This window comes from Anolis sagrei, chromosome 6, assembly GCF_037176765.1.
Source record: "Anolis sagrei isolate rAnoSag1 chromosome 6, rAnoSag1.mat, whole genome shotgun sequence".
Taxonomy (NCBI): Eukaryota; Metazoa; Chordata; class Lepidosauria; order Squamata; family Dactyloidae; genus Anolis; species Anolis sagrei.
The window spans coordinates 21,659,397-21,682,829 of NC_090026.1; the positions used below are offsets into that span (position 1 = coordinate 21,659,397).

Genomic DNA, 23,433 nt, shown 5'->3' on the forward strand with positions numbered 1-23,433 from the left:
TGCAGGATGTATTTTCATTCACTGGACGAAATTTAGAACAAATACCCGATACACCCAATACTGGTGGGATTGGGGGAGGGGGATTGGTGTTGTCATTTGGGAGTTGTCATTGCTGGGATTTATACAATCAGAGAGCACTCTGAACCCAGCCCACAATGGAGCTGTACCAAACTTGGCACACAGAACTCCCATAACCAACAGAAAATACTGGAAGGGTTTGGTGGGCACTGACCTTGAGTTTGGGAGTTGTAGTTCACCTACATCCAGAGAGCACTGTGGACTCAAACAATGATGGATCTGGACCAAACTTGGCACAAATACCCAATATGCCCTAATACCCAATATGCCCAATATGCCCTAATGTGAACACTGGTGCTGTTTGGGGAAAATAGACCTTGACATTTGGGAGTTGTAGCTGCTGGGATGTATAGTTCTACAACCAAAGAGCACTGTGAACCCCACCAACGATAGAATTGGGCCAAACTTCCCACACAGAACCCTCATGACCAAGAGAAAATACTGTGTTTTCTCTTGGTCTTTGCCGACCCCTCAGACACCCCCTTGTGACCCCCCTCCCCTTAGAGGTCCCAATCCCCAGCTTGAGAAACACTGGTCTAAACTGTATTTCTAAATCTCTACTTGAGTTTTTAAGCTATTATAATGGTAGAAATGTGGGGACTAAAGGAACAATTCATTGGGAAGGGGTGCAATTCTTATTAGAAAGGGAATGGCCTAATTTCTTCTCCATAGCTATAACTCTGAGCCTCAGGGTCCATTCACATTTTGTGCATATCACCATATGTTTCTACAATGACAAGCTCAGGCTGTCTTATGGTAGGGCTGGTAGTGTTGATGGTCAATGACTCAGTTTCCAATCTAATGAAAGCTACTTGTGTTCTATCTGGGAATGTTAAAGCTCTATTGAGTTAGCTGGAGGAAGACTTCTGCATTACCAGAACCAACTTGATCCACCTATCTGCTCTGCCATGAAGTTTTAAATACACATGATATCTCCTGTTGTGTTTTATGTGTCTGAGGTGCATGTGTTCAGAGTTGGAGTCTAGCCACTTTTAGAAAAGGGGGTCAAAAAAAGAGATGGTGGGCTGCATGCGACTCTTAGAAGCTGCTTTAGTAGCCCTTGGGACCCTTCTAGACTCTCCAGGCTTCCTTTTTTCTGACAATAAGGATATGAACTCATATTTTATATGTGTTGAAGCTCCCCCTGTACTCATTAATATGAAACATTGATTTTTCAAAATGGAAGAGGACTTCCATCCACTTTCAAAGGCTTTTGCCTTCATGTTCTTGGCATTGGGGCAGTTTAAGCAGCCTCCAACCCTCAAGGTTTCCAAAGGCAGAACAGTGGCCTCTGCAATTGCTTAATCTGATTTAAAGCCCACAGATTCTTTCCCTCTCATTCACAAAGCAAACAACACAGGACTTAGCATTTACCTATTTGCAGCAAATTTCTGTGATATGAAGCCCCCTGGAATCTGGGTGACTATGTAACCCCAGAAGAACGACCCATGAATCATGCCCACCGTCTCTGGATCCCAGTTGAACTCCGCTTTCTGTGGAGAGGAGGAGAACAGACAAATAGCTTGGATCGTTTCAATTACAATTTAAAATAGAATAGAGTAGAATTCAAAGACACAGCTGTGTTAAATTGGAATATCAGTATGTAAAGGGATCTTGTTGCATCTTTGGGATGAACTGAGAGAAAGAAGTTGGAAGTATAATTTTTTTTATAAACTAGGCTTGAGCACAGCTGGTTAATCACCAGCAGCAATAGATCATATCAATCGAAAGGTTGGCAGTTCAAAGCCCGGGTCAGGGTGAGCACCCGACCTTCAGCCCAGCTCACTATCCACCTAAGCAGTTTGAAAACAGGTGTGAGCTGTGAGTAGAGAAATTAGGCACTGCTTAAGCAGGGAGGTATTTTACGGCACCATAAAAAAATGAAATACCAGAAAATGCTGGCGATCAAAGGAAGGAGGAAGTCTGTGATCAAGGGCACTTCGTCATAGAGGATGGAGCCACAGCACCGCCTGTGGCTGGAATCAAGCTCAACCTCCAAGATGCCGAAGTTGGGAAAAGGCCGGCATACACCTCTATCTGTTGTTGGACCTGTCTGTTTAACGGTACTGGATGTTTGCCATGTATGTGTTCCGTGATCTGCCCTGAGTCCCCTTCAGGGTGACTCAGGACAGAATATAAATTCTGTAAATCAATTAATGAATAAGTCTACCTCCTGAGGTGAATGAAGTACCAGGAAGAGACTTTTATTGGGTAAATAGCAACATAAATGCAAACTTTTTGGACATAGTGATAGGGTGACATGTTCGGTTTTAACAATAGTCTTTGAGGGACCAAGGCAGGAGGAAAGCCAAGGTCAGTAGACAACCATATGAATAGTCGGGGAATTTATTGGAATGTAGTGTGATGCTGGCTGAGAAACTGAACAGAGATATAATAAAATGACCAAGGCAGTCCTCATGAAGCTGGGATGTTAACTAATCTATATATGTGTGTGGATGTATGTGTTGTGTGCCAGAAAATTATTATTTCCATAGAGGGCAGTGATAGTTTGGTTCCAGCCCCCCCCCCCCCCCCATTGATGTTAAAATACATAGAGCTTCAAGTCCCATTATACAAAATGGTGCAGTAAAATGCCATCAAGCTTTATGTGTCTTCTTTAAAAAGATATTTTCTAGTCCTAATTGGTTGAATCTGTGGATACAGAATCTATGGATCTGAATGGTTGATTGTACTCTGTTTTTTCTTCTTCAAAAAAGTGTATCTTCTTTTTCAGCCTTTCACTGACTCACTCTTGACAGTTTTGATGGGGGAAATAAATTGTCTCCTGTGTGTTGTCGAAGGCTTTCATGGCTGGAATCAGTGGGTTGTTGTGAGTTTTCCGGGTTGTGTGGCCATATTCTAGAAGCATTCTCTGCTGAAGTTTCACCCACATCTATGGCAGGCATCCTCAGAGGCTGAGGGGTCGCCTGTGTGTTTGTATGTTGGGTACCTTCAAGTCATTTTTGACTGATGGCAACCCTAAACCTATCTGATCAATGCAGTTAAACTGCATTTTGAAATTGCATTATATGGTCATGTAGATAGGGCCTGGGTTTTGTCAACAAGATTAGTTCAAAGGGAGTTTTCTATTATCCAAGAGAGTATGACTTGCACAAGAAAACCCAATCGGTTTCCACGACTCAGTGGGAATTCATATCCTGATCTTCAGAGTTGGAGTCCAATGCTCAAGTCATTACAGGCAGTCCCTGAGTTACATCTGACTTACAAATGACTTATAGTTAAGATTGCGGGTGAGACTGAGGTTCCGGTTTTAGCCTGCCACTTTTGGACTATCGCTTGCTGAGGTGTTCCTGCGAGTATCTCTCTAGATCTTAGAAAACTGTTTCTTGATTTAAGGCATTGCCATGCTGGTTGATATATAAAACCTGGAATCTCAATCCATGGCTGATACCAAATGAGAGACTCCCTCCTGGTAACACAGAAGGCATTGACATCTTCGGCCCATCATCTCTTCAGATATCAGCCAGAGAGTCAATGCCTTAAATACTTGAAGAACACCCCAGCAAACAAGAGTCCAAAGGTGGCAGGCCAAAACCTGGAACCTCAATCAGTGGCTGATACCAGATGAAAAACTCCCGTCTGGGCACACAGAAGGCTGGGTGACTTCGAAGGTGCTGAACAGACTATAATCTTTTTTCAAAATTTAATTATCACAGGGATAGAAAGTGAGGTGAAATCTTCTGAACAGGGGCAGATGTTAACCTTTCCCTATGCTATCCAAAGCTGGAAAAAAAAAACATTTTTGGCTTTTTTTCTGTGTTGGGAGCGACTTGAGAAACTGCAAGTGATTTACATTTTTGACTGGAGTTACACTTTAAAAGTACCTGTTCCGTCTTACAAACAAACACAATCTAAGAACAAACCTACTGAAGCTATATTGTTTGAAACTTAGGGACTGCCTGTATGATGCTGGCTCTCTGTGATATCTTCCCACTCTTTTTTCAACTGTACAAAACAACTCACGCCTGAACAGGCTCTCCATATGATGTGTGGCCCTCAATGTGATGGTAGGCGACAGCTTTCAGCATCCATTCTTGGCTATGCTAGCTAAAGCTGCTGGGAAGAGCAATTTAACATTTGACGGACAGCTGCCGAATTTCTCACCCAACCCTTTCTTAGAGTTGAACCAGTATCCTCTCTGGGAGAAAAGCAAAGCCAGCACCCCTTAATGATGGGAGGACAGCTTCACCTTCATGACGAGTTTGTCCCCTTCATAGACGGTGTTGTTGTTGACCATGCTGACAATGGCCACTCCCAGGTTGCACCGGATGCCAAAGCTGATACAGAAGCCTAGACCACAGAGGATGGCAATGATGTATCGGCGAGGGAGGCCAAAGCAGGTGCAGTCGACGACCGGCTGGTGCTTCTCGACCACCTCAACAGGTCTTCCTTCTTCTGTCAGCTCAAGGGTTTCACTTCCTGGCTGTTTCCGTTCAAGGATCCTAGCAAGAGACAAGATCACATCAAGAAGGGAGGGTCAGAATAGTCAGGCTTGATACTTGCACAGAAATGGCTGTCCTGTCCTGTACCAGGGATGATTGGAATCCCTGATGTTCTGTTCCTGATTTGTTCTGTGCCAAGCTATAACTTTGTTAAAGTGTTAAAACAAAACAATAAAATAATAATTGGATAATAATAATAATAATAATAATAATAATAATAGAAAATGAACACATCAAACTACTCTGGGACTTCCGAATTCAGACTGACAGAGTTCTGGAGCACAATACTCCTGACCTCACAATCGTGTTAAAAAACCAAGTATGGATTGTTCATGTTGCCATCCTAGGTGACAGCAAAATTGAAGAGAAACAACTGGAAAAGCTAACACGATATGAGGTTTTAAAGACTGAACTGCGAAGACTCTGGGACAAGCCAGTAAAGGTGGTCCCAGTGGTGATCGGTTCACTGGGTGCAGTGCCTAAAGACCTTGGCCTGCACTTAAACACAATCAGCGCTGACAAAAATACCATCTATCATCTGCAGATGGCCACTTTACTGGGATCTGCACGCATTATTTGCTGATACATCACACAGTCCTAGACACTTAGGAAGTCTCTGACATGTGATTCATTACTACAGCCAGCAGTGTCCACTGTGGACTCATCTTGTTGTGTTAATAATAATAATAATAATAATAATAATAATAATAACAACAACAACAACTTTATTTTTGTACCCCACCTCCATCACCCCAAAGGGATTCAGGGTGGCTTACATGGGGACAACCCTGATCAACATACCATAGTTAAAATATAACACATTAAAATACTTAAACAATGACATAAAACAGAATAAAACAACATTATAACAAAATATAAAAGAAAATATCAACCAACAACCAGTGGGCACCACACAGTTGCCAAGAGTACACCATTAACCCAGCTAACAAATGAGAAACAGACAAACTCTTGCAGTGAGATTCCTCCCCCTTGCCCTGAGTACTGGTGAAGAGGGTCCTGGGATCCCTATTGTGGAAACCAGAGGAGAAGTTAAGAGGAAACCCTATGTGGCCTTTATAGTAGCAGTGTTGGGCTTCTTTGGTGTGATACTTTCTTAGACAGCAGAATGTGCCTCTGCCTCGATGCAAGGAAGCAGGTCTTGGTGACCTGAAACTGGGGTGGGGGAATATGAGGAATGAAGAAGGCAGTCTAGAAGGGTTTGGAGCACCCCCAAGTCCTCATCCATCACCGCCTCCTTCCTGCTCTTATACACCGGTGGGGAGACAGCAGGTGCCCACGCAGAAGCTGTTCCCATCAGAGCTGGCACAGATGGGTTGTGAGCAAAATGTCGGCACCAGGCCTAAGAACTCCTCCTCCTCCTCTCTCTATCCCCCTTAGCAACGGAGACAAAAGGCCCGTCTTCCAGAGACCCCTTTGAAAACCCACCCTTTCATACACGCTTTCCTTTCCTTCTATTTTTCTTCCTGTCCATTCTGCTATGGCGCCTGCTCTCCCGCCACACCTTCTATGACTTGCGCATCACAAACAGATTCACCTGGTGGAGACTAATAATAATATGTTAGTACTGTGTATATACTCATGCATAAGCTCGACCTGTGTATAAATCGCGACCAAAATTATGGATTTTGATGTCACCCATGCATATTTTATTATTTACTGATTTGATTAATATTTTCTCTCTTGAGGAATGTCTCGGTCCTCCAGCATGGTTCTATGATCACCTTCTGCAAAACAGATGTAGTGGATGATCTAGAGATTCACAGACATAACACCTCTCTAGACATTTGTAGGTCCTTCAATATAATTTTATGATTCGCTTTATTTATCATATCAGAATCAGACCGAGGGAATAGTTGTAATGTATTTTAAAAACACAAATTTTAATAAACTTGGCATTATACTAAATGTCCTTTGACCAGTAGCTGGCCACTTGGAGTGCCTCTGGTGTTGCTATAAGAAGGTCCTCCATTGTGCATGTGGCAGGTCTCAGACTGCATTGTAGTAGGTGGTCTGTGGTTTGCTCTTCTCCACATGCGCATGCCGTGGACTCACTTTGTGGCTCCATTTCTTGAGGTTGGCTCTGCATCTCGTGTTGCCAAAGCACAGTCTGTCAGTGCCTTTCAAGTCACACAGTCTTCTGTGTGCCCAGGAGGGAGTCCCTCATTTGTAATCAGCCATTGATTGAGGTTCTGGGTTTTAACCTGCCACTTTTGGACTCTTGCTTGCTGAGGTGTTCCTGCAAGTATCTGTAGATCTTAGGAAGCTGTTCTTGATTTAAGGCATTGGCTGATATCCGAACAGAGGATGGGCTGGAGATGTCGCTGCCTTGGTCCTTTCATTATTGGAAGCTACTTCCTGGAGGACGTCAGGTGGTGCAATACCAGCTAAATAGTAAAATTTCTCCAGCTGTGTTGGGTGTAGACATTCCATGATAATGCGGTGTGGCTCATTAAGAGCCACATCCACTGTTTTAGCGTGGTGAGATGTGTTCCACACTGGGCATGCGTACTCAGCAGCAGAGTAGCAAAGCGCAAGGGCAAATGATCAACCTCTGGAAGAAATTGATAACAGACTGGTGCTGAAGGACCAAGAGATTCCTAGAGAGCATGTTTAAAAAAAGCAGTGTGCTCATTTGCAGTTTTTCAATTTGTAGAAAATGTATATGAGGACTGACTGCATATGAAACAAATAACCATTTGGAATGCAGTGTACCCTCACTACTTCGCAGTTTCCTTTTAGCGGACTCACTATTTCATGGTTTTCAAAAAATAATTTAAAATATATCTCGGTATTTTCATTGTTTCACAGGTTTTTGCTGCTGCCAAAGTGCTTCGAGGCACTTTGCCTCCCTCCATCTCTCCAGCCTTGAAGGGCTTTTTCTTTCGTTTCCTTCACTTTATTTTAAGTTTATAAAGACTTAAAATAGTGTATAACTACTTAAATAATGTATAAATATTAAAATAAGTATAGTGTCCCTACATCACGGTTTTTCACTTATTGCGGGAGGTCCTGGAATGTAACCCCCTCAATAAGTGAATAATCCCACATTATCTGCTTTGAACCAGGATATATGGCAGTGTGGACTCAGATAACCCAGTTCAAAGCAGATATTGTGGGATTTGCTGCCTTGATATTCTGGGTTATATGGCTGTGTGGAAGGGCCCTGAGTATCCTGTTCGGGATTTTTCCCCCCTGGATTTTGCAGTACCTGTAGTTACCTATATGTATATAATGAGATGACCTCTGAGATGGGATCCAAATATAAACACAATTTTGGATTTTTAGAAACATTTTTTTGGGAATATCTGTATTTGTATATATGCACAGAATGAGATATCTGTATCTGTATTTGTATATATGCACAGATATCTCATTCTATCTGTTTATATACATTCATCTCATTATGTACATATAGGTAACTACAGGTATTGCAAAATCCAGGGGGGAAAAATCCTGAACAGGATACTCAGGGCCTTTCCACACAGCTGGAATATTAAGGCAGCAAATCCCACAATATCTGCTTTGAACTGGGTTATCTGAGTCCACACTGCCATACATACCAATTCAAAGCAGAAAATATGGGATTTTATTCAGCTGTGTGGAAGGGGCCTCAGCCTCTGTTGCAGACCCAAGAAATAGCTACAAATAGGGAGAAATGAAATAAGGATACACAGATGGGATAACAAATATCAAAATCTGGAAAAGTAGATTATGAGAGCCCAAAGTTCTTTAGAGTAATCTGGATGAATCTGAGTGTGCAGAATAGAGTACCACATTTTCATTGAGGGAGGGCGCCCCCTGCTGGTTGGGTCTTCACTTCTTCGCTCTCTTCCAAACTAGAGCATCTCTCTTTCTCTGCCTCTCCCTGTCTTTGTCTCACACATACCTTCCCACCTCTGGATCTTGCCTGACTTTGGATATGATCCCTCTTGAGCTGACGTCAGCTCAAGGCACCGGAGCCGGCAGCTTAGGAGGGGAAGGTTTTAAATATCCCTGGCTAAGCTGCCAGTTGCCAGCAGGTTTGCGGTGACCTTGGGCGAAGCCATAAGCTCCTCGGGCTCCGACTTCACCTTCACGCCACCAGGCCCAGGCCCCAACTGCTGGCAGGGCAAAAGGAACCCTCAAGATGGAATACTACAATCACGGTGTAGATAGAGCTTTGGAAAAGCGACTTGCTCGGAACAACATATCTCAGTATCCCTAGGTTCCCTTGCTCCAAAATAAACACAATCGACCCCAGAGGAGCTTCTCCTAAGTAAGCACTTATTAGATTTTGGCAAAACGGCCCAATGTATACAGCAGTATTGGCATGGGACACCAGTCCTTGGACTGCAACTCCCATGAATGCTTGCCCAGGATATCAAATTTTCTGATAAAGAAGTAATGCCCAGAAAATAACATATCTGCTTCGCCAACTGAAGAATACCGAGGAAGTAGATTAAGGGTGCACTGACACCCTTAAGAATTAAGCACAGTGTGTACTTCGGATGTATGTATACTGTAGAATTTAGTTATTTATTTATTTCAGATGTTTATATCCCGCCCTTCTCAACTTACGGGGGGGGGGGGGGGGGGACTCAGGGCGACTTCCAGTCAGCAACAATTCGATGCCTCCAATGCATATATAGTTAAATATATAATAAAATACATTATTATTATTATTATTATTATTATTAACTTTATTTATACCCCGCTAACATCTCCCGAAGGACTCGGTGTGGCTTACAAAGGCTAAGGCCCTCAATAAAACAACAGCATAACAAATACAATAATAAAACTCATAAAGCAAAACAATAATTTGTTTATCAATAATCAATAATTACATATATTTAAAACAAATGAACCACATTCAATTAAAAACTGTTTAAAGCCGAAATTCTGTAGATAGAGATTTCATCAAGCTTGTCCGTATTCCATTTCCATGACAATTTTCGTCATTGTCATTGTCATTGTTCGCATGATTACCCAAAGGCGTGGTCCCACATCCATGTTTTTTATTTCTTTCTAAAGGAAAGGAGGGACGTAGATAATGTAATTTTGCTGGAGAGCAAATTCCACAGGCGGGGAGCCACTGCCGAGAAGGCCCTATCCCTTCTCCCCGCCAAGTGCATTTGCGACAGAGGCGGGGCCGAGAGCAGGGCTTCCCCCAGAAGATCTTAAACTCCAAGGTGGGGCATAGAGGGAGATACATTCGGACAAGTACAGAATTAATGCAATTTGACATCACTTTGACTGTTATGGCTCAATGCTATGGAATCATGGGAGTTGTAGTTTTATAAGGTCTTTAGCTTTCCCTAACCAAAAGCGCTGGTGCCTCACCATACTACAAATCCCATGATTCCACAGCCTTGAGCCATCACAGTCAAAGTGGTATCAAACTGCATTAATTCTAGAGTGCAGATACACATCTAATATTTATTTATTTGTGACATTTATATGCCGCCCTTCTTACCCTGAAGGGGTAAGAAGCTTACAAGTAATATGTAAATATAGTAATTACTATCATAGCACAATATTAGTATTATATATTACTATATTGTACTATACCATTATACTGTAATATAATTAGTAATATTACATGTAATATAAAATATATAATTATAATATTGTATTATTATTATATTGTATTACATTATAATATTATCATCAATATTATATGTATATACAATATATTATATTATATTATTAGTACAGTGCAGATGACAAGGTGGAACGGTCTTCCTGGCCCCCTCTCTTCACTCTGGTCCCAGAGCAGCAGTATGAAAGCCTGTGCCACCAACCTCATCCTCTCTGTTAATGTGATGCTACAAGATTCCAACCATACCTGGGATCTACCATACCTGGGACCCGACATTCTCCTACCCCTGAATTGTAGGCACCTTTTGATTCTGTTTTTCAGTTCTCTTGATACAGAATTTCATTTCCTATAAGTATGAATGACCCATCAGATATCTTAGAAAAAATGTCTGCATAGCAATTGGCATCAAGAACTGGCCATCTGCTCAGGTTGCTGGATTTCACCTCCACCTGCTCCTGCCCCTTTGCCCACTGACCTCCTGCATCAAAATCACTGTCCTTACACTACATATAGCAGTGCTGGAACAGCAGTTTTCCTTTCCTCTCACCTGGAGGAACAGCTGGTCAGCAGATGGGGCTGTAGCCAACATGCCGCCCAGGATTGACAGACAATGGGACGAGTTCCTCTAACCTTTAACAAACCCAACAAACTCAACTGTAATTAACATTCCAGGACTCCTGGAAACTCACAATTACGCATCAATCTGATTTGTTTTGGAGGTTTTTTTTCTAGGAAAAAGTTTGTCCTTCACACTTAGAGAATATACTGAGTTTGTCAAAACCATTACCTCTCTTTGGGATAGCAGTATTTTGGCTCCAAACTAATTGGCCTCAATCACGTGTGCTCGCTATTGCAGACAGCCCTCCACATTTGCAGGTTTCACTTCTGAAGATTTGATTACTGTATTTACTCAAGTCTAATGCGCCATCAAATCTAATGCGCACTTCAATTTTCAAAAACCTGAAACTCAAAAAAGTATTTACTATATTATGTGAATCTAATGTGCACCCTAATTTTGTGAAAGTAATTTAGGCAAAAACGGTGAGCATTAGATTCGAGTAAATACAGTATTTGCAGATTTAATTAATACATTCCCTTCATGAATCATTAGGTTCTCCAACATGACTCTATAGCAATGGTTCCCAACCTTTTTTGACCAGGGCCCACTTGACCAGGCCCACTTGATCAAGGCCCACTTTGACCAGGGCCCACTTGACCAGGCCCACTTGATCAAGGCCCACTTTGACCAGGGCCCACTTGGCCAAGGACCACTAATAGGGACCACTTGACCTGGGCCCACTTTGACCAGAGACCACTTTGACCACTCTCCAACATTAGCACCAAAAGGGGCGGGGCTGGTCAACTCTGCGGAAAGGAGCAGAAATAAAGTTAAATAAATAAAGTGAAAGGTGGTTCACGGACCGGATTTTCATTCTCACGGTTCACCACTGGGCCGCAGCCCACAGGTTGGGAACCACTGCTCTATAGTCAAGGTCCTCCAGAAGTTGGCCATAAGGTTGTTGTTGTTGTTGTTGTTGTTGTTATTATTATTATTATTATTATTATTATTATTATTTTACTGACACAAAAACACAGCAAATGACACAGCAAATGAGATATATATGCTGGATATTATTATTATTATTATTATTATTATTATTATTATTATTACACTAAATGCAACTAAGTCACTATGATAAATTATTCCTGAACACATAGGGAAAGTATCATTGAACCAGTGGCATTCATTACACCCATGGTTTCTATGAGTGGACAGCGAAAAAATATCATGCCTTGGATATTAGAAGATGGAAAACACGGACCGATGCTTTGCTGATGCACCTCAATAGGGTTTATATCTCCCACAAAGCCCTAATAAGGTCACACACGATTTTTCCCTGTGCGTAGCCACCTTATCAGGGATATTTTTGTCCTCTTCCCACCCCTTTTACAATGTTAACGGAACAGGTGCCAATATTGGCACCTTTTCAGTTCTCACGCATCAAAAACCCAAAATAGAAGGTGGGGTCGCAAAACAAGGAACACACACCTTCCTCCTCTCCTCCTGCTTCCTCCTCGGCGGTACAGGGCCGCCTGCGGGAACTCTTTCTGCTCCTGCTCCTTATAAAACAGCGCTTGGAGACGTTTGATTTATCAGCCTAGGTGAGACACAAGAGGCGAGTGATGCAATGCCATCGCAGCATGGGTGTGTGTGTTATTTTGCTAACGTCGGCGACCAGGAACATATGGAGGTAGCTGTAATGCTCAGCAGTTCTGTACGGCAGCCAAGGCCTGCATCCTCTCTCTCCCCCCCTCCCCTTTTGTCACCTTCTTGATCAAATATGCAGCAAGAAAGCCAAGAATAACGTGCAGAGATATATGCAATGCAAGCACGCACAGTTCCCCCACTCACAACAAGCATTCTCATAAGCTGCCACCGGCTTGACACACGCACATCCCTTGAAACTGTTGCTTCATGCAAACTGTTGCTCAGTGCTCTATGTGCGTGCGTGCTTGGTGACAGGATAAAGGCTACACTATAGAGGCAAATTCATTATGGAGGCCCATGTGGGAACTAGCAACATACCAGATTTAAGGTTGCTCCAGTTTGCATGGATGCCAATTTTGCAGGTTTGATGAATTCAGCTCTGGATGAGGGGAAAGGATTATGCAAACCTCCAATTTAGCTAGAAGAGCAGATGCTTGCAACAACTTGCAAGGATTGATCCAACTTCCAAAGACTCTGCAGGAGAACATGGTTCCCATATGCAAGGTTTCATCTCCACACATTTGACAAAATATGTCTTCTCTAGGAATTTTTTACTTCATCCACATGATTCTGTGGCATATTTCTACTGGAAGTCACCATTGCATTGTGTTAGAAGACCTAGGAGATTCCTAAAGAGGACAGCTTTCCAGGAATTCTGTGTCCTTCAATGCAACTCTGTGGCAACTCAGGTGGAAGTCATTCATTTCAATAGGGTTTACCATTATCCGCATTTTCTTGTAAGTTCAGGAATGTATCCCATTGAAACATGGAGATTGTACTGTATTTAGCCTTCTTACTACTCATTTGTTGTAGCACCAAGACCCATACTCCACTCTGCTCTGCCACCATCTTCTGGCCAAAATAAGTAGGTTACATTAAAAAATGTCTGCCCAAGTAAATGGGAAGAAACAATGCCTTCATTACAGCTTGATCCAGGAAAAACTCTGATTGCAAATACGTTCTGTGTGTGTGTATTTGAATGACAAACTGCAGTCGACATTTAACATGCAACACCAGGGGCTATTATTAGGTCTCAGGTTCTGTCCCGGAGACCTCAAGGTCTAAGACTGTCCCAAACTGACAATTCTAAGCCAGTTGGATCTAAAACTTGCAATACCGATACGGCAAGCTAGATCTAAAACATGCAATGCGGATACAGCAAATTGGATCTAGAACTTACAATACCAGCAAGTTGGATCTAGAATATGCAATACTGATACTGCAAGTTGGATCTAGAACAGTGGTTCTCAACCTGTGGGTCCCCAGGTGTTTTGGCCTTCAACTCCCAGAAATCCCAGCCAGTTTACCAGCTCTTAGGATTTCAGGGAGTTGAAGGCCAAAACATCTGGGGACAAACAGGTTGAGAACCACTGATCTAGAACATGCAATACCATTACTGCAAACTGGGTCTAGAATTTGCAGTACTGATACTCCATTAGCTGAGATACGGGTGTCGTCTGTCATCCACCTTAGGCTACTTTGTCCTTCCTTAACTGCTCTTAATTTTCACCACCGTTATGAGCTATCCCATAATGTCGATGGGAGATGACTTGGCCTATCTTTACCAAAGGCCTATTCCTAGTCAAGAGCAAAAGTAGGAGGATTGGTTTCTTGATATGGCTCTACACAGCTGCCAGAATTTTTCACTCTCCTTGGTATCATGACTTATGGGTTTACTGCCAGCACTCCCAAATATATCACTGTGTTGCTGGTAGGAAACTACGAGCAGTGAATTTAGCTGCGTGACATTCTGCAGCACTATGTCTGAATCATCAGAGAATGTAGACAAAAAAATATCTGCTTGTAATGTGCTTTTTCTATATACTTGACATCAAGAGGAGCAACATTATGGAAAAATAGGCAACCCGGTGTCTTCTAACAAAAGGGCAGAGTGGGGAGGTGAGTCCCAGCTTCAGGGGCACCTGTTTGGCAATGTCTGACCTATGCATTTTTTCCATTCATATAAGAGAAAATAAGTCTCTCTTCCCTGAATCCTCTCAAGAAACATATGACTGCCAGTCTATGTTTAGTAATACTTTTAATATTTCAAATCCACGTTAAAGCTATGCATGGTAGCTGTCCTTAAATATCTGTATGGATGTCAAGGGGAAGATGGAGCCAACTTGTTCTTGGCTGCTCTACGAACTAGAATGTGAACTAATGGATTCAAATTAGAAGTACAGAGAGGTTAGATAATGGGACATAATACATTGAAATACATTGCTTCACAGAGGGTCCATCCAGACAAGACCTTTATCCCTGGAGCTTCCACAGCAAACAGCAGGGTGGCCAGATGCCGTTCCCTGTAAACATGGAAGCAATTGCTACAAAAGGCAAAAAATGTGAGATTTCCAGGTATGGGAATATTGCAGTTTTGAGCCGAATATCTGGATCTTCACATGTCTGCATGTCCCTGCAATCGGAAATCACAGGATTTTTAAAATCTGGATTTGTTCCTGGGTTTTAGATGCTTGTTCCTGATTGGTCAGTTTTTAAAAAGAAGGTGACACTTGAGTAGAAGGCAAAAACTTTGTGTGCCAGAAACTTCATGAAATGTGTGGAGGGCAAATTCTCTCTGGACAGGACAAAGTTGTGACCCCCTAGTCAACGTTGTGCATCTTTTCACAAGAAGACCAATCAGGAACAGCCATGTATAACCCTGGGGCACCCTGTTGTTTAATGCCACAAGTACACAATCAATTCTGTCTGGACAGATGGCTCTAAAAATAGTAGATAATGTCAAAGTTCTGTTCCTGGTTTAAAAGTGTGTGTTCCTGTTTCGTTGTGTAGTTCTGTCTTGGACAGAAGTAGTCCTACCCCATAAACTTTGTTTATGTGCCAGAAACCTTATGAAATGTGTGGAGGACACAGTTTCTCGGGCCTGGACATAGAACGGAACTTTTGCAGTGATCTGCATAATCAAATCTTCACATATTCGCATCTTGTGAGTTTTAAAAAACTGCCGATTTCTGGCGGAAGTCCTGCAGCGTCCATCTTGGGAACGTCTAAATCTCAGAACAAAGCATCATGGACAATGGAGGCAGAAATCCTGGGACCAACAGGTCTGTATGTGGACCACTCCTGAAGTCTCGGGATTTTTTGCCCCTCACTAAAACCCGCGATTTAGTGCTGTCTGGAAGCGCCTGGACTCTCCATCTTGGGAGATCTTTATCATGGGCATCATCTTTTAGAAGTTGACTCACATTATACTATTGATATATATATGTGTGTGTGTGTGTGTGTGTGCACATGCCTAAGAGTAGTACCTTACATTTTTCCTTGCTGAAATTCATTTCTCCATTGGAGAAACTCTAGTTTGTTAGCATGCTGTTGTTGACATCTTTCCTCAGAGAAGTTGGACTGTTTCTGATTATTCCATGACATCTCAGCCAATCAACTGAACATGGTTAGTGGACAGCAGATAATTGACATGTTAACCTTTTTATGGTAACGTGTGATGTTCCAAAGCCATTGATTGTTCATTCTTATTTCTGGACATTTAAGATGCAACTGCCTGGTCTTGCAACCTTTCCTGTCACGCTGAGCCACAGAGGTGGCCAGGGACACAGGAATGCTCACGCAGAATGCCTTTTAAACCTGCTCCAGGCCTTTTTGAATAATTCATGTCCCTCTAGCACTAAATGCTTCCTTCTTCATCTATATTTAATGCAATTAAACTTTGCTTGAGCTTTCCCCCTCTTGTTTCTCCTTCTTCTTTATTTTTTAAACTACTGTGAATTTAGGCCTCGTGGGATTTTTGCTTTTTTGCACAAGGACTCGTGTGTTGGGGTGTCAAAATAACAGAGAAGTATATTGCCATGAGGTCTTGCTTTAAACATCCCAAAGGCACCTCGTGGCTGAAGGTGTGGACTTGTGACATTGTTCTCTAGCATGCAGACATTGAGTTACTCCATCAAATAGGCAGTCCATCGAATAGGCAGTTGTGACACCAATCAACAACAACAATATTGGATGATTTAACAGGTTTTTTTCATCAATGAAAAGAGATGATCCAATCACATTTCAAATGCAAAGTGTCTTATAAGAAAGCCACAGTAATACGCTACATCAACAGGTGCTTTTATCTGTACTGTAATTGCACTTTATCAGCCTTGTGCGATAAAGCCCTTAGCCAACAAACTAAGATATATTTGGGAGGAAGCCAGGTGCCTCCAAACTGACTGGATCTGGTTTTTCCCAGCAGACCAGAAAGGGAAACACTTAAAAATACATTAAAGAAGAGATACAAGTAAAATGTGCGTACCTTGTTGTACTGCACAAAGCTAATTAAAGCTAGAAAGACGTGCACAATCATAGCTTGCCTAAACTGGCAGGATAATATCATAGAATCATAGAATCATAGAATCATAGAGTTGGAAGAGACCTCATGGGCCATCCAGTCCAACCCCCTGCCAAGAAGCAGGAATATTGCATTCAAATCACCCCTGACAAATGGCCATCCAGCCTCTGCTTAAAAGCTTCCAAAGAAGGAGCCTCCACCACACTCCGGGGCAGAGAGTTCCACTGCTGAACGGCTCTCACAGTGAGGAAGTTCTTCCTAATGTTCAGATGGAATCTCCTCTCTTGTAGTTTGAAGCCATTGTTCCGCGTCCTAGTCTCCAAGGAAGCAGAAAACAAGCTTGCTCCCTCCTCCCTGTGGCTTCCTCTCACATATTTATACATGGCTATCATATCTCCTCTCAGCCTTCTCTTCTTCAGGCTAAACATGCCCAGTTCCCTAAGCCGCTCCTCATAGGGCTTGTTCTCCAGACCCTTGATCATTTTAGTCGCCCTCCTCTGGACACTTTCCAGCTTGTCAACATCTCTCTTGAATTGTGGTGCCCAGAATTGGACACAATATTCCAGATGTGGTCTAACCAAAGCAGAATAGAGGGGCAGCATTACTTCCTTAGATCTAGACACTATGCTTCTATTGATGCAGGCCAAAATCCCATTGGCTTTTTTTGCCGCCACATCACATTGTTGGCTCATGTTTAACTTGTTGTCCACGAGGACTCCAAGATCTTTTTCACATGTACTGCTCTCGAGCCAGGCGTCCCCCATTCTGTATCTTTGCATTTCATTTTTTCTGCCAAAGTGGAGTATCTTGCATTTGTCACTGTTGAACTTCATTTTGTTAGTTTTGGCCCATCTCTCTAATCTGTCAAGATCGTTTTGAATTCTGCTCCTGTCCTCTGGACTATTGGCTATCCCTCCCAATTTGGTGTCGTCTGCAAACTTGATGATCATGCCTTCTAGCCCTTCATCTAAGTCATTAATAAAGATGTTGAACAGGACCGGGCCCAGGACGGAGCCCTGCGGCACTCCGCTCGTCACTTCTTTCCAAGATGAAGAGGAAACATTAGTGAGCACTCTCTGTGTTCGTCCACTTAACCAATTACAGATCCACCTCACCGTAGTTTTGCCTAGCCCACATTGGACTAGTTTCCTTGCCAGAAGGTCATGGGGAACCTTGTCGAAGGCCTTACTGAAATCCAGGTACGCTACATCCACGGCATTCCCCGCATCTACCCAGCTTGTAGCTCTATCGAAGAAAGAGATCATATTAGTCTGGCATGACTTGTTTTTGATAAATCCATGTTGACTATTAGCGATGACTGCATTTGTTTCTAAGTGTTTGCAGACCACTTCCTTAACAATCTTTTCCAGAATCTTGCCCGGTATCGACGTGAGGCTGAACGGACGGTAGTTGTTTGGGTCGTCCTTTTTTCCCTTCTTGAAGATTGGGACCACATTGGCCCTCCTCCAATCTGCTGGAACTTCTCCCGTTCTCCAAGAACTCTCAAAGATGGTTGCCAATGGTTCCGAAATGACTTCCGTTAGTTCCTTCAATACTCTGGGGTGTAGTTGATCTGGCCCTGGGGACTTGAACTCATTAAGAGCGGCCAGGTATTCCTGGACAACTTCTTTCCCAATTTGGGGTTGGATGTCCTCCAATCCCTCATCCACTCCATCTTGCTGAGGTTGAAGACTCTCTTTTTGTGAGAAGACCGAGGCAAAGAAGGCATTAAGTAGTTCTGCCTTTTCCCTATCCCCTGTCAGCATTGCCCCATCTTCTCCTCGAAGAGGTCCTATCGCCTCCTTGTTTTTCCTTTTTCTACTGACATAAGAATAGAAGCCCTTTTTATTGTTTTTAATGTCCCTGGCAAGTCTGAGCTCGTTTTTTGCTTTAGCCTTGCGGACCTTTTCCCTACAGGTGTTGGCTATCAGCCTACTTCCCTCAGGAAACCCTGGCAGTTATAGTCCTACTTTTAGACTTCATCACTCAGAAGTCCAAACAAGCATCGGTAATGATAAAGGATTCTGGGAGTTGAAGTTCAAACCATCAGGAGGACCAAAGGTTGAGATTAATCAAGAGATTTATAGTTTTGTGTTATTATCTGCCATCAAGTCAGCTTCAACTTTGATAATGCTATGATGGAGATACCCCCAAGAGCTCTAGTTACTTAAAACACCCCCATCATAATGTGTCATTTCCCCCACCCAGCTTTGTGAGACATTGGAAACAGAATTTGTGGTAGCAGTGCTCCTCAAACAGTGATCCTCTCCACAAACTGAAAAACAAAAGCATAAGTCAGTTGATACTCAAGCCTGCCTCAGGGGAGCGTGCTTGCTCCATCCATGTTCAACATCTACACAAATGACCAGCCACTGCCAGAAGGGACAGAGAGTTTCATCTATGCTGATGATAATGCCATCACCGCTCAAGCAGGGAGCTTTGAGATGGTTGAACAGAAGCTCTCCGAAGCTCTAGGTGCTCTTACTGCCTATTACAGGGAAAAGCTGATCCCTAATCCATCTAAAACACAGACATGTGCCTTTCACCTTAAGAACAGAAAAGCATCCCGAGCTCTGAGGATTACCTGGGAAGAAATCCCACTGGAGCACTGCAACACACCCAAATACCTGGGAGTCACCCTGGACCGTGCTCTTCCCTACAAGAAGCACTGCCTGAACATCAAGCAAAAAGTGGGTGCTAGGAACAATATCATACGAAAGCTGACTGGCACAACCTGGGGATCACAGCCAGACACAGTGAAGACATCTGCCCTTGCGCTGTGCTACTCTGCTGCTGAGTATGCATGCCCAGTGTGGAACACATCTCACCACACTAAAACAGTGGATGTGGCTCTTAAAGAGACATGCCGCATTATCACGGGGTGTCTGCACCCTACACCACTGGAGAAATTACACTGCTTAGCTGGTATTGCACCACCTGACATCCACCAGGAAGTAGCAGCCAATAGTGAAAGGACCAAGGCAGAGACATCTCCAGCTCATCCCCTGTTTGGGTATCAGCCAGCACGCCAACGACTTAAATCTAGAAATAGTTTCCTAAGATCTACAGAGACACTCACTGGAACACCTCAGCAAGTGAGAGTCCAAAAGTGGCAGGCTCAAACCCAGAACCTCAATCCATGGCTGATACCAAATGAGAAACTCCCCCCTGGGCACACAGAAAACTGGGCAACTTGGAAGGTGCTGAACAGACTGCGCTCTGGCACCATGAGATGCAGAGCCAACCTCAAGAAATGGGGCTACAAAGTGGAATCCACGACATGCGAGTGTGGAGAAGAGCAAACCACTGACCACCTGCTGCAATGCACCCTGAGCCCTGCCACATGCACGATGGAGGACCTTCTTGCAGCAACACCAGAGGCACTCCAAGTGGCCAAATACTGGTCAAAGGACATTTAATCAACTTCAAACTCACAAATTTTGTATTTTGTCTGTTTGTTTGTTTGCTTTGTTCTGTTAGAAATGTAATATAATTGACTGGTTGCCCTGACAAGACAAAAATAACTAATTTAACTTTTTGGAAAAAAAAAAGGCGTTACCTGCTTTATGGGGTTTATTGTAGATCACAGGGTCCCGAAGGACAGAAATTGTCCAACCTTGATCTAACCCACTGTCCCAAATCCTTGCTTAGTAGCCAATTTGAAGGTTGAGCAAAGTCCAAAAGCCAAACTGTTTTCCAAAAAACATAATAATCCTTAATCCGGTTTAAAACCATCTAATTAATTCCTATACACAAAACTGTGTATGCCCCCAAATATTTTTGTAATTAGTTAAAATTAATAAAATTACATAAAGACATGGATAATGCATACATTCTCAAAGGAACCAGTGTGTGTGTAGCAGTTTGAGCGTTGGGCTATGACTCACACAAAACGGCTCATATAGGAGTCTGGCTCATAAAGGAGGACATGGTCTTACATGTATACAGGCAGTCCCAAAGTTACAAACAAGATAGGTTCTGTGGGTTTGTTCTTAAGTTGAATTTGTTTATAAGTTGGAACAGGTATATTTTTAAGTGTAACTCCAGATCTATCTATCTATCTATCTATCTATCTATCTATCTATCTATTTTTAGATAGCATAGGGAAGGGTAACACTCCTATGGAGTTTGTTTTGCTATCTGTACCCCTGTTCAGACTATTTCACCTCACATTTTGTGCCTGTGATCACTGGATTTTGAAAAAAAAAAGGCTTGTTGTGGAAATAAGGATTGGCGAGAAAGCTTCAGTGGAGACACCTTTTCCCATGATAACTCTTTCAGGAGTGGATTTCCCTTCTGAGGGGTAGATTTCTCTCACTTTTTGTTGTCTTAGCCCCATTTGTAACCATAAGTCATTTGTAAGTCAGATGTTTGTAACTTGGGGACTGCCTGTGTATTGATCCCAAGTCATTTAGGGCTCTCTGCACCAGAAGCTTGAATTGAGTTTGGAAGCAAAATAGAAGCCTGCACAGTTCTTGCAAGACTGGTGTTATATGCTCTTTAAAAGACATACACTAGCTGCAGCAATGGGTTAAACCCTTGTGCCAGCAGGTCTGAAGACCGACAGGTCGGAGGTTCGAATCCATAAAATTATTTTTGTTGCTACTTCATAACTGTAATTTTGCTACTGTTATTAATCATAATGTCAATATCTGATATGCCAGATATATTTTCATTCACTGGACCAAATTGAGCACATATACCCAATATGACCAAATTTGAATATTGGTGGGGTTGGGGGGGGATTGATTTGTCATTTGGGAGTTGTAGTTGCTGGGATTTATAGTTAACCTATAAGCAAAGGGTACTTTCCCCCCTGCCTTGAAGGGATGCAAGCCTCCCTCCAGCCTCACTGGCTCTCCCTCACCTGTACATGTGCACCACACTGCCATGAACCAAGAATGCCTGCTCTCCCCTCTTCACTTGGAGTCTCAGGAACAGCCCTCCACTTGGCTGAGAGGCCAGCTGGGAGACCAGCTAATCACAGCAGGAGAAGGGCTTTTGGTGGGAAGATTCGCCGTTTCCGAAAAGGAAGAAAAGGACAGGTGGAGAGATCTTCAACCTTCTCTGCCAAAGTGGTTCTTAAGACCATCAGAAATATGTGTTTTGTGATGGTCCTTGGTAACTCCTCTGAAACTCTCTCACAACCCTCCCCCCAGGGGTCCCAACCCACAGGTGCCATAGAATCACGTGTAGAACACAATAAATTCCAAGAGAGAGTGTTCTTCCCTTGAGCACAACACACCACTTTACATATGCCATTGCAACAAAACAGCAAATCTCCAAAAGATCTACAACTGAAGGTGGTAGGACCACAAGAAAGCCCTCTTCTCCGTATCTTAAAACTCAAGCTGGCTTGCATAGGTGACAATCTGGATCCAACCTTTGGTATGCAATGAAGAATTCAGACAAAATCCTGAAGTATAAAGCTATATCACTGAATGCTAAAGTTATAATAGTCCATGCCAGTGTCTTCCCCTTTCTATGTGAGAGTGTGAAAGCTGGAGTGTGGGGAAAAAATGATAGGAAGAAAATAAACTAATTTGAAATTTAGTGTTGGAGAAGAATTCAGTAGATACTGTGGACTGCTAAAAAGATAAGTAAATGGGCCCTAGAATAACTAAGCCTGAACTTTCCCTAGAAGCCAAGATGATTGAACTGAAGCTGTTGTATGTTGGTCATATATCATGAGAAGTCATTACTCACTAGAAAAGGCAATGATGTTTGGTAAGGTAGGAGGCAGCAGGAAAAGAGGAAGACCATATTCCATATGAAGAGATTCAACCAAAGATGCCATGCTGTCCTGAGTCTATACCAGGCATGGGCAAACTTTGGCCCTCCGGGTGTTTTGGACTTTAACTTCCACAATTCTTAACAGCCGGTAGGCTGTTAGGAATTATGGGAGTTGAAATCCAAAACACCCAGAGAGCTGAAGTTTGTCCATGCCTGGTCTACATGATCTGTTGAGGAGAGGGGTGATTTGGATGTCTCTCACTCATATAGTCAAAATTGACCTGAAGCCACCTTTTCTTTCTTGAGATACTTTAAACATATTCTATGCCTGTCAAGAAGAATTTTCAAAAGCTGAGTTCATAGCCTGCCCAAAGCTCCAGTACAAGACCATCAAGATAAAGAAGACAAGAGTCACCTCAATGAAGGTTCTAGATCGGTGGTTCCCAACCTTTTTTTGACCAGGGACCACTTGACCAGGGACTACTCTCCAACATTAGTAACAAAAAGGTTACAAATCAGTTTTTGGTCAACTTTAGATTCGGTTTGGTTATTTGGGATGTTGATTCAGAAAATTGTATTGGATAGACCACCTCAGCTCTAGTTTCTGATCCAGAACATATGCTACCCAGGAGTTGCCATCTGCTCATCCATAGAAAACCATATTTAATAAGCCTCAGCACTATAAGAATGGTTCGCAAGACCAGTCACTTTCATTGCAATGGTGTAGTAAAGTTGAAGCCGCGGACCATATTTTAGTTCTTGCAGACCACTAGTGGTCCATGAACCACAGGTTGGGAACCCCTGTTCTAGATCTTATTCCCAGCTTTTGAAAAAGGATCATTCTACAAGTTTAGACAGCTTCCAAGTATCAGAAATAACTTCCACACTGCCGTATATTCCAGATTATCAAAACAGATAATCCACACTCTCTGCTTTGATCTGGATTATATAATAGTCTACACTCAAGGATTTTATATGGCAGTGTAGAAGG

At 42.7% G+C, this 23,433-nt stretch overlaps 1 protein-coding gene across 1 annotated transcript in view; it reads right to left on the reverse strand.

Annotated features, from left to right (window-relative positions):
- Nucleotides 1-23,433, reverse strand: part of SLC17A7 (solute carrier family 17 member 7) — a 62,710-nt gene that overhangs the window by 19,967 nt on the left and 19,310 nt on the right. The window contains exons 2-3 of the mRNA XM_060780486.2: nucleotides 4,289-4,541; nucleotides 1,453-1,571 (exon numbers count right to left, since the gene is read on the reverse strand). Coding sequence (XP_060636469.1) covers nucleotides 1,453-1,571; nucleotides 4,289-4,541 — 372 coding nt within the window. The remainder of the gene's footprint in view (nucleotides 1-1,452; nucleotides 1,572-4,288; nucleotides 4,542-23,433) is intronic.